Here is a 12,481-nt window from a genome sequence, read left to right on the forward strand (position 1 = left end):
TATATAGGGCTCAACCCCGAGAATTAGGGTTTTCTCCACCCAGCGCCTACTCGCCGAGTCCATCTCATCGACTCGCCGAGTCGGCTACTTAACACGCGACCAAATTCGCGACTGCACTCGCCGAGTCCATCCATGGACTCGCCGAGTCACTCTTCCTCAAATAACACTTTTAGCCCTTCAACTCTACTCTTGCTATTTTGGGATGTTACAATTCTCCCCCACTTATATTAGGCTTCGCCCCCGAAGCCTATAGCAGATCAACTCCAAGATACTCCCGCTACGCGCCACCTAGCCTCAACCAGACCAGGTCCCTCGAGGCATACCTAAACGAAACTCGAATACACTTTCCTTCACTCACGGTGTCCTGACCACCGTCTCAAATAGGGCACCGGATTCACCCTCTAATAACTTCACTTAACCCCTGAGAATTACCCATAATGCAACACTGCTCCAAATCACAACCATCACTCGACTCATAAAGACTAGAAATCCATGAACCATCGGATCCCCGATCCGAATCCCACTCTATCCATTCCGTGACGATGGAAAACCCATTCTCTATCTCAGAGCACTCCCACGAGTCCTCCTCTTACAAACACATACACATGCTGAACTAGCTCCAGCATCCTCAGGTTTGGAAAATCCGACACACTGATGACACCCTCAAACATCCCCCAGATTGAACCACTAATACATAACCAATACCCTGAACAGAATCATACTGAGAGTCCAGGACTCTCCCCCTGCATCCTTTCCAAGCCTCTGGGCTCTACACCTGCGGAATTCCTTCCGCAACCTCAGCAGACATCCCAAACTGGATGAGCTCCTACTTCACTGTCGCGAGCACGATGCTTAAAATCATACTCGAAATACTCTAATCATAACTCTGCTCTGCAGCTTTCACTTTCGCGAACTTGCACTCCCCTTCGGAGTTACACACCTTTCTCTCTTCCTTTTCCAAGGAATCCACTTGGCCACATTGCCACTCCAACACGTGCCACGGTGCTCGCCCAATGCGACACCACCCTTTTTGCGTAACCGCGACTCACATACTCTGGCTCTCATTGCAGGGGCTCTCAAGCCCATGCATTCTCTCAAATCATCAAAATCACTACCCGGGGCCAGACCTTCCAATGCAATCACACTGCAACATACACAATCAGCAATCTCAAACTGATCCAACAATACCCGCAGAGTCTTCAGCATGACTGGACCGCCTCATCAGGCCTTCAGTCCATCTGGACCACTCTCTCAGAACCTTCAGCCAATCTGGACCGCTCTCAGAGCCTTCAGTTTGGCTGGACCATTCTCCGAGCCTTCGGTCTGACCGGTACGCCTTCCGGCCTTCAGTCTATCCGGACTGCTCACTATCAACCAACATTCCATGCTATCCCCCTCGGGATTCCTCCCATGCATATCGTTCTAGCCCTCTAGGGGTTCCGAACTCTAACTCCATCGACATACTCGATCTCGGCCTGCTTCCAGGCCTCCATAACCAATGCCCTAGGTCTGTATCCCGCCCCGCATGCCCGACACTCGCTCCTATCGGCCTATACTCTAGGCTGACAGAACACTGCTGAATCCTAACAGCTAAGCACCCTCAAATACTCATCGATCTCCCAGAGAATTCTCCAATTCTCCCCCACTATAGCACTGACTAACAACCGCCAGCCGCCATCAACGACCTTCCAAAACAACCCTGCACAAAGAGACCACTTACACACGGGCCGCTTCCACAAGCATAAACAACCCTTAGCAAAACACCTCTCCTCACTGATCGATCCGCTCAAGAAGAATCTGATCTCCAATTATCCCTTCCACGAACGAAGATGCTACCCGACATATAACCCAATGCCGCATCTCCACCAACAACCCTTACGAACGATAACCGACGAAAGCACCAAAACACTAACCATAATCATATCAAACCCTCAGGGAGCAACGGATACCAAGACGAAAACCCGAAACACAAATCCATAACCCAAACCACAACTCGCAAAACGATGAATATCACAACGAAAACCAAACAATTACCGGCTCATGAACATTACACCACAATAATCACAAGATAACAAGACATCAAGAAAGAAACATACCCGCAGCTGTCTCTGGCACTGCCCTGACCTCCTCTACAACAAGCTGAAAAACACGACCCTGAGCCCTTGGGGGGCTCCACTCCACCCTGACCTCCACCTGTGATCCTCAAAGTGGCCGGTGCTGGAGCCTGCACCGATCCAGCAGCAAACTGTGGACAGTTGGCCCTCAAATGTCCAACCTGATGACAATGATAGCAGATCCTCAAATCCCGAACTGGTGCTGACTGCCGACAATCCCTCACATAGTGCCCATCCCTTCCGCACTTACGGCATGCACCACCGGTCCTACAAACCCCAGTGTGACCCTTCCCACACTTCCCACAAGTGTGACTGCTCAAATCCCCCACTCTAACATCAACGGTCTTGGACCGTTTCGGCGCCGGCTGCGACTGCACCGGAGCCTACCTCAACTCACGCATCTGCAACTCAATCTCTAACTCACGCCGCCTAGCGGCCTCCTGCAACTCCAACAAGGTCTCGCACCTCTGCGCAGACACAAACTGTCTGATGTCCCTCTTGAGCATGCTCAGATATCGAGACATCTGAGCCTGCTCTGAAGCGAACTCTGGGCAAAACATCGCCCTCTCAGTGAACATCCTGGTGATCTCAGTCACCGACTCCGAATCCTGCTTCAGCTCAAGGAACTCCTGAGCCAATCTCTCCCTCTCAACCTGCGGAACATAACGAGTACTGAACATTTCTCTGAACTGATCCCATGAAACCGCAGCCCTCTGCGCCTCCAAAAATGACCCCGTGGTCAATCTCCACCAATCCTTCGCCCCGAGCCTCAACAGGTTCAGAGCACACCTCACCCTATGATCAGCAGGGCATGAACACGTGAAGAAACGTCCCTCCACGTCTGACAACCACCTCATAGCAACAATCGGGTCCTGAACTCCGTCGAATGTGGGAGGCTTCGTCTTATCGAAGTCCCGATACTGAAAGCCCCGACTAGCTCCTCCCCCTGCCGCTGCTACAGCTGCTGTAGCCGCCGCGGCAGCCGTCTCAGTGAGAGCCGCATAGCGCTCATCAAAATACTCAACCATGGCGGTCTTAATCGACCCAAACAGCTCTGGCAACTCAGCCCGAAACAACTCCGCAATCTCCTCACGCAGGATCTCACGAATCCTCGCGTCCAACTTGCTCGTGCTCATCTGACCGACAACCTCGGGCGGCACCGATTCGCCCGGAACCCTCTCTCCAGCTCCCGATCCTGACCCGGATCCACTCTCATCATGCCTCGGAATCTCCATACTGAAAAGAAACACCACACAAAATCTCAGACTCTTCCCACACCCTGGGATCCAACTCTCTCTCAACCCACCCTAGAGATCATGGTTTCCCTGATACGCGTATGGGTCCTGTGCTTTCAATAGTACGGGCCCATACTACCTTCCACACCTACCCACATTTGTATGAAGTACTCCCACAAAACCCTATAGAACAAGCATAACAATGATCAACCCTCACCACTAGAGAAACACTGAGAATCTCCCATAAGGGACCCTAGGCTACAGGCATCACAAATCAGGCAACATATCATGAAATCCTGAAGATCCCTAGCCTAACACTAGCATGTTGTTCTATCAAAGCTCAAAAACAAATAACATGCATGGTATTTTGGGGTTACTTACTGGCTCCGGCTGATCGTACCTCCGCGTCCACCTTTACTCATTTTTGAAAACCATTTTTAAATACTCTTTCGAAAACTCTCCTTGATTTGAGACTGGAGTCACACGAGTGTTTCTCCAATTCACTCAAACCAAGGCTCTGATACCAATTTGTAACAACCGAAAAATACAACCAATTTTAAATTTTTCAAAAACATCTCGATTCCAATAATTCTTTACAAAAAGGTTTTCAATACAAAACATTTATCGTATTCCCAGAATCATAACACCACAAAATTATGAGGAGCGGTACGATCACACCTTCGCCTTGCCACGATCTCATGAACAACCTGAAAAACATGAAACCACAACTGTAAGCCCGAAAGCTTAGTGAGATACCCCCAAAATACCAACCACAAATACCATACACGCATAACATGCCATAACATATCCGATCACAGAACAGCCATGCTCTCCAGGTCTACTGTGTGACTGGTCCGCCGCACCGGCCAACAGTCCACCTGGTCCACCCTCTGAGTCAATCCGCATACATCGAGTCTGCAGTGTGATTGGTCCGCCCGTTCCCGGGCCTTCAATCCACCTGGTCCACTCTCTGAGTCTACAGTATGACTGGTCCGCCCGCACCGGGCCTTCAGTCTGTCTGGTCCACTCTCCAAGCCTTCGGCACGTCTGGTCCGCCCCTAACGGGACCTACAGCCTATCCGGACCGCTCGCTGGGCCTACGGGACAACCGGTCCGCCCTGGGTATCTTGGCCTACTGCACACAGCAGGACCCGCCTCAACCCAACTCCAGTCCAAACATCCATGTGCACATATACATACAATCATCTAACAATTCACAGTCAATAAGCAGATCAACAGATCACATAACATACCACCATCCTAACCAGGATACCGACCTAGCAGGTCACTAACATAGCATCTCCCTATCTCTTAGGATACCGATCTCAATCAGGTCTCTAGCATATACCATCCTAACTCACAGGATGCAAACATGTCAAAGCAGTAACATAATAACAACTACCCGAATCTCAATCCGATAAGGGCCGGCCTTGGTGCCTTAGACCCCGTTGATATAGTGAGGATAACTCACCTCGATGCTGCCGACTGAACAGATAATCCAAGCTACTCCGATCACTGATACGATCTCCACCACTGGACAACCGCCAATGCACTGAACTCAAAACAACAAACAATAATTACCAAAATGCCCCTGGACACCACTGGTCAACCCTTGGACAAAGACAAGGTCAAAGTCAACTCCTGACTGACCCTACTCGCCGAGTCAACCCGATGACTCGCCGAGTTCCCATACTCAGAACTTCACACCATCCGCGACCTAACTCGCCGAGTCACCCCGAGACTCACCGAGTCCAACAATTCAAAGTCCACTCGCACACAACTCACCGAGTCATCCCTTGACTCACCGATTCTCGACTCGACCAGAGAATATCGAAACTCTTCGACAAGACTCGCCGAGTCCAAGAACAGACTCGCCGAGTCTAAAGATATCATCAACCTACTCGCCGAGTTCAAGGCTATCTTCATCCGACTCGCCGAGTTGTTCTTCCAACTCGTCGAGTCCCAGCTCATCTTCAAGTAACTCGTCGAGTTCACCCATGTGACTCGCCGAGTACCACCGATCTGAATCCATTCAGAAGCATTCCAGGCCATGCAAATGATTCAAAACATAGATCTAGCCTCATTCAACTCATCCATCACGTAAAGTGGCAAACTTTACGTGAATCCCAAGAGATCTAGGCCTTATTCACTTATAACTAGGGTTTGGGACTTGCAAGCTTCACTAAACACTCCAACACAGGGACTTTCATGCTCTCTGATTCTCCTCCCTTCCAGATCTGAGGTAGCAACCTCAGATCTAACCTCTAGACTTCCATTTACATCCTTAGACAAGATCCCACAAACCCCAAATTGAAGAAACGACATACAATCAGACCAAGAACGAGATATTACCTCCAATGGACGCCCCCAACTGCAATGAAGTTGATTCCAAGCAAAGCCCCTTGCCCCAAGCCTTCAATTCCCACAAAATTCCTTCAACAAACTTCTCCAATGCTCCAATCCACTCAACAATGGAGCTCCTCTGCGATTTAGGGTTTCTGGAACTCAAGAGGGAAGTAGAGAGGCTGGGGAAGGAACATAATGTTCCTTATATAGGGCTCAACCCCGAGAATTAGGGTTTTCTCCACCCAGCGCCTACTCGCCGAGTCCATCTCATCAACTCGCCGAGTCGGCTACTTAACACGCGACCAAATTCACGACTGCACTCGTCGAGTCCATCCATGGACTCGCCGAGTCACTCTTCCTCAAATAACACTTTTAGCCCTTCAACTCTACTCTTGCTATTTTGGGATGTTACAGTGGCGGGCGGTGGTCTAAATGGTGAATGGTGGGTGGGTGGTAATGATGTGTGGTGGAGGTGAGTGGGTGGGTGGTGGTGGTGGTGATGGTGGTGGGTGGTGGTTTTGGTGGATGGTGGAAGGGGATTATGGTGGTGCGTGGTGGTAATGGGTAGTGGTGGTCGGTGGTAATGGGTGGTGGTGGGGGTGGGGGTGATGGGTGGTGGATGGTGGTGATGGGTAGTGGAGGTAGGTGGTTGTGATGGATGATGGTGGCGAGTGGTGGTAATGAGTGGTGGTGATAGGTGGTGGTTGGTGGTAGTGGCAGGTGGCGGTCAAATTGGTGGGTAGGTGGGTGGTAGTGATAGGTGGTGGATGTGGATGGTGGTGGTGGGTGAGTGCTGGTGGTGGCGGGTGATGGTGGTGGGTGGCGGTGATGGTGATGGTGGTGGGTGGGTTGGTGGTGGCGGGTGGTGGTGGTCGTGGTTGGCGATCGCGGTGGTGGTGGTGATGTTGCTTGGTGGTTTTCATGGGTGGTGGGCAGGGGCGTACGCAGGATTTCACACCAGGGGTTGCACGGAAAAGTTAGTGGTTGCACGATAGTAGAAAAATAAAAAATTTTAAAAATTTCAAAAAATTTTCCACCACGGCCGGAAACGTTAAGGTTTGTCGGTGCCACCAGTGACACCCCCTCCCCCCAAATCCACCCCTAGTGGTGGGTGGGGGTGGCGGTGATGGTTGGTGGAGGTGGGTGGTGGTGACGGATGTTGGCGGTGGATGGTATTGTTTGGGTGGTGAGTGGTGTTGGTTAGTGGGTCAAAATTTAATTGATCCTTGAATTTAAAAAAAAAATATTGTGGGTCAAAATACCAAACATTATATCGACTTTGATGATTTTAATTTAAAAAAAATATTGTGGTCAAAATTTGTTCTCAAATGATATGTTCTCGATTGAACGCTCATATATATATATATATATATATATATATATATATATATATATATATATATATATATATATATATATATATATATATATATATAGGAGTAGGATCAAATGAGAACACCAAAAAAGTTGAGAATGCGAGGACAGTTATTGACCAACCAATTTATAAGGTAAATTAGTAATTTATATTTAATTGATCCTTGAATATTTGCTATCTGACCCACTTGTTCCACCTTTCTGTCTCCCTCTATGTATACGTTTTCCCTCTCTATTTCTTTAACCTAGCCGCCAACGCAAAAGGAGAATGCATTCTACAGCCTTCATCATCTTCTACCTAATTCATTAGGTCAAGCAACAAAGTCATCTTCAAGCGATTGTACAACACTGTGATCACCTTCCTCTTAACCGAACACCATGGAACCCAAATCTATACAAGTCTGTGTTCCGGTGATGGTGATAGCTTTAACGGTCGGCCTAGGGTTCCTGGAACTAGATCTTCATTCGGCTCATGTATAGAAGAACAGATCACAATCGTGAGGGATATCAGAAGGAAAAAAGATTATTACAGTATCCTAGGGCTCGAGAAAACTTCTAGTGTTGAAGATGTTAGAAAAGCTTACAAGAAACTCTTTTTGAAAGTTCATCCTGACAAGAACAAAGCATCAGGATCTAAAGATGCCTTCAATGGCTTCTTCAACAATCAAGAAGTTGATGCAGACGAGATTTTAAATTTTTTTTTCTATGGTATGAACCCAAGGACCACAACTCAATTCACCGGGTTCAGTTTTGGACCCAGAATGGGTACAAGAACAGGTGTAAACAGGTCAGATGGGTTTAACATGCGAGCTTTGCTTCAATTTTTGCCAGTTATTATCATTCTGATTTTCATTTTCTTGCCTTCTAATGAACCTGTTTGTTCTCTTCAAAGAACATTTACTTATGAGATGTTTTTCTGATAAAGATAGCCACACATATGTATTTATATTCATTTATGATTTAAAGGTTTATTGTTTTGTATTCATATGATTATAGCAAAATTCATTTGTGATGGAATTGTATTCATTAATGATTAGAGTTGTTTCTCTCTTTGGTTAATATATGAGAATGTTCACCATTTTTTAGATGTAGTTTAATCATTTGTAATTAAATCTATATGTATTTGTGATTAAATCTATACTCATCTGTGAATAAAAATGTAGTCATTTGTGATTGAAGTTTTCATTTCGTGAGAATATGACGAATTCTTAGAAAAATTTTATTTCCGGTTGATGAAAAAAGACATTGGATTTCGTAAGATTTTTTATTTATAAATAAAAATGTATTAATTTGTGATTATAATTGTAGTTTTTTTTAAGTAAATAACTTTGGTTTCTTTTTGTTGAAAAAAACTAATAAAACGTATTCCAATAACTTGAAAAGAAAAAAATCAATTATTATTTTTATTATTGTTTTGCTTTTTTAGGTAAATATTATGATTGCTAGATTTTAGGATATTGGGATTTGATATTAATATTTTAAAATTTAATCTAAATACAAAAGTATTAATTTGTCTTATAAAATGACTGGTTCATAAGCGTTCTTGCGTTCTCAATCTTTTTGGTGTTCTCATTTGATATTTTCCATATATATATATATATATATATATATATATATATATATATATATATAGAGAGAGAGAGAGAGAGACACACACACACCGAGTTTTGGATGTATAACAACACAATTAAGTGTAATTGAGTTTTGTGTAGTTTCTCAATAAATGAGAGAGTTATTTCGGTTAATACTTTTTTTGTTTTACTGTTTTGAATCTTGAATCTTATCATGTTATAATAATCTTGCAACGCAGGAGTATACGTCTAGTACGTTTATATATAGAAGGAAACTAAGGATTTTTTTATAACTATAGGAGATAATATTTTTTTTAATTTACTGTCTGAAAGTATTCCCTTGAATTAAATGTATGTATATTTTCCTCTATGGATTCTATTTAAAACGGATATTTCTTTAAATATGTTTTTTTTTGTTTTCTTGCAGGTGTCATTGAATCATCGATATCAACACCTCCAATTGCTATAATGCGTGGTTAAGTTTACAAGGCTTGTCGAAGCCAATTATTACGAGTAAGTTGTTGCTGTAAAGGTGCACAGGCCTGACATTGTAGAAGCCATTGGGCTAAGGCTTAAGGTAGTTGGAGGCGCTAAGCCTCACCACTACCCTCGCTAGCAACTCGCTACACCACCCCTTAAGTTATGTTAAGAGCCTCGCTAAGAACATCTCACCAAGGAACTACCAAGAGAGAGAGAGAGAGAGAGAGACTTGTTGTCGATTGGTTCTCAATTTTTTGACTGAATTCCACTTATGATTTGAGGTTTTGGTTTTTGCCCCAATACTCAAAAGGGTTCATCTCTTCTTCTTCATCTTCTTCTTGTTGTTCTTGATTTACTGCACCACCGCGCCACCACCGCTTTCCAGGCTTTTTGCGGCGGCAGTATGAAGCTCCACAACTCGTGTCGCCGTTGAGGGTCACTTTATGGCATGTATTTCTTTTGCTTGCTCATTTCCCTCCATTTGGTTGCTTCCATTACTTCTTTCCTATTGATTGCTCAAAAACCCCTATTTTGTTTGCATAATTTACAGTTTCTATGTTTTAGATTTTGGGGTTTAGGTCATATGATGTAGTTTAGACCAAACCATTTCATGCTATTTCCTGCAAAAATCCTTACGATTATCCTCAAATCATGATTCCATCTTATAGGTGTGTTAATATTAGATAATCTTGAATAGAAACGAAAGATTGAGATTTATTTTCCATTATGTGAATTTATTTTTTTGGAAAATGAAAAATAGGTTAGAGAAATTGAGAGAGAATGTCATGAAGAAGTAGACATGTTCAAGAAAAAGATGTGAAACAAAATAAATTTTGTAAAATTTTGAACAAATGTTAAATGTTAAGTTATGTTTTCAAAAAAGATAACCAAAAGGTAATTACTTTATGTAATATTAAGTAAATCAAAAAATGTGTGTAATATTAAAAATAATATTTATTTATTAAATAAAGTAATTAAATTAAATTAGTAAAAAATGAAGTGTTATTAATGTTATAACTTCCTATCAAATATTAAGATTAGATACTAAACGTAGAAAAATAAATTGACATGAAAAAATATTAGAAATGTTACCGCTTTAACAACAAGCTTAACCTAATAAGCAGTGAGGTAGTGAGGTTGTCGCTCTAATCGACTAATTCATTTCACGCTATGCACAGGTTAGTTCATTGCCAACTTCCATTACTTTAAAAGTTGGCTATACCTCGGTAAATGTTAACTTTTCAACTATTTTCATATTAAACTAAACAAGAGTAAATTACAAATTTGGTACCTATATTTTATCAAAAATCACAAATTCAATCCAAAACTTCATATATTTCCAATGTTGTCCTTAGGTTTGCATTTCTTGTACATACGTTCCCTGCCAAGAAATGACTTCCAAGTTTGGACTAACCTAACTTTCCTAATAAAACGATTTACTTTAGTTTAAGCATACATATAAACACTTTTGACATGTTTTATTTCTAGCCAAGTTTTCAATTTAACATTTTCTTGTTCGGCTTGTGTGTGTTGCATGATATGTGTGTGTACTATTATGAATACATAATTGTAAGTACATTGCTATTTATCTATAAGGAAAAAGACCCTAAGGATAAATTTGTAAATATCCCATCAAACTTAATCCCCTATAAAATGTTTGATTTTTTCGGGCACTCATCGCATCCAATTCACCAAGAGACTCATGTATAGAAAAAGGGTAGTAGCTCATGGAGGATCCATTCATTCCATTGATGATAAATATACCAAAAGACAAATCTACCCCATCTCCATCATATGACACACAACTTGCTAATGGAAAATGGTTTGGTCAATATATATAACAGTTTCGGTTTTCGTCCCCACACACCAAACATGACATCCAATGTTTGTGAGTGCAATCAAAATTACTTGATTCTATGGTTGAAACTTAGTTATTTGAATTGCTATTCTTGGTTCCATTTTTAGGGGTAGGTCAATAGATTGTACATGGAATTATTAACATAAGCTGCAATATGTTCCAAAATTTGAAGAATGAAATCAATAGATTCATGGGTACTTGACTTATATGTTCAAAACTCAATACATAATTTACTCATTCTTCCCAACAGCTTGCAACAAAATAAGGACCTTAAGGAAGAAATAAGAAACACCTCCAATGGTGGCATACTGTAATTTCTCCGGCCCCTCAACTTCCGGGAAATCTCCTTCAACAGCACGATTGAATCCCCCAGCCAACCATCCCAAATTCGTATACCCATTTTTATATAGCTTCGACGTAGCCATCATTGACCTGTAACATATACAAAACTTTCTAAAATCAAACAGAATTCGATTCATAATCAAACAAAGTAAGAAATTAATCATTTATGTTATACCTTAAACCTTCTCCACAAGCAACGAGAACCTTAGTGGTCTTATCAGGAACCATCTTCTCCACTTGATCAACGAAATCAGGATTCATCGTTGTGAAATTCTGACCAGTCCATAAACCAATATAACCAAAGTGAACCCATTTCTTCAGCAGTGTTAGTGGGCTGTTATCCATGTCTTGGACAAACAGTGGGACATGAATTCCTCCTGACACACGTGCCTTTTCTATCTCCCATTCTGGCCTGATGTCCAGGAGCTTGTATCCGTCGTTGTTGATGGCTGCGGAGGCGTCTTTTGGGAGGATTGCCACCACGGTGCCGGACTGTATTAGCTTTAGTGGGTTGTCGGAGACTGCATGGACCTTGACGGTGGTTGTGCGGTGGTGGGGATAGGTGGAGATAGGTAGTTGTTTCAAAGGGAATGTGTGAGAACGGATTACCTGGATTTCCATCTATCTTCTTTTTTTTCTCTCTCCTTATCATAGACTAACGGTCCTAAGAGCAACCTCGATGGGTGTTTTCCCGGGTTCAATAATCGGCAACCTCCGGCGCTATCTAAGACTTTTTACTAGAAAAATCCTTAAATCCATATGTTTTGGTTTTGTTGTGGTTTTTATTCGGATCAAATTAAAAGGCTATTTTGTAACTCTTTTTTAAAGATAATTAATTCTATCTAGGGGTGTGTAAAAAAACCGAAAAACCGAACCAAACCAGCCAATCCGAAACCGAAAAAACCCGAAACTTAAAAAAACCAAAACCGAAAAAATCATATATCAATGGGTCGGTTTTGGTTTGGATACTTAGGTATCCGCGCATAACTGAACGAAACCGCTTGATATACCCTTAAGGATATATAAGCTTAGGTATCCAAACGCTCTTACTCCATCGTTTTGTATAATATATATATATATATATATATATATATATATATATATATATATATATATATATATATATATATATATATATATATATATTGTAATTGTCCAATA

At 42.6% G+C, this 12,481-nt stretch overlaps 1 protein-coding gene across 1 annotated transcript; it reads right to left on the reverse strand.

The window, feature by feature from the left end:
• Positions 1–11,143: 11,143 nt before the first annotated feature.
• Positions 11,144–12,061, reverse strand: LOC111887926 (rhodanese-like domain-containing protein 10). The gene is made up of 2 exons (XM_023884060.3): positions 11,496–12,061; positions 11,144–11,410 (listed from the first exon to the last, which is right to left on the reverse strand). Exons 1-2 carry the CDS (start codon positions 11,939–11,941, stop codon positions 11,209–11,211), a joined length of 648 nt encoding a protein of 215 aa, XP_023739828.1. The 5' UTR covers positions 11,942–12,061; the 3' UTR covers positions 11,144–11,208.
• Between the last annotated feature and the right edge of the window lie 420 nt (positions 12,062–12,481).

This window comes from Lactuca sativa, chromosome 5, assembly GCF_002870075.4.
Source record: "Lactuca sativa cultivar Salinas chromosome 5, Lsat_Salinas_v11, whole genome shotgun sequence".
Lineage (NCBI taxonomy): Eukaryota > Viridiplantae > Streptophyta > Magnoliopsida > Asterales > Asteraceae > Lactuca > Lactuca sativa.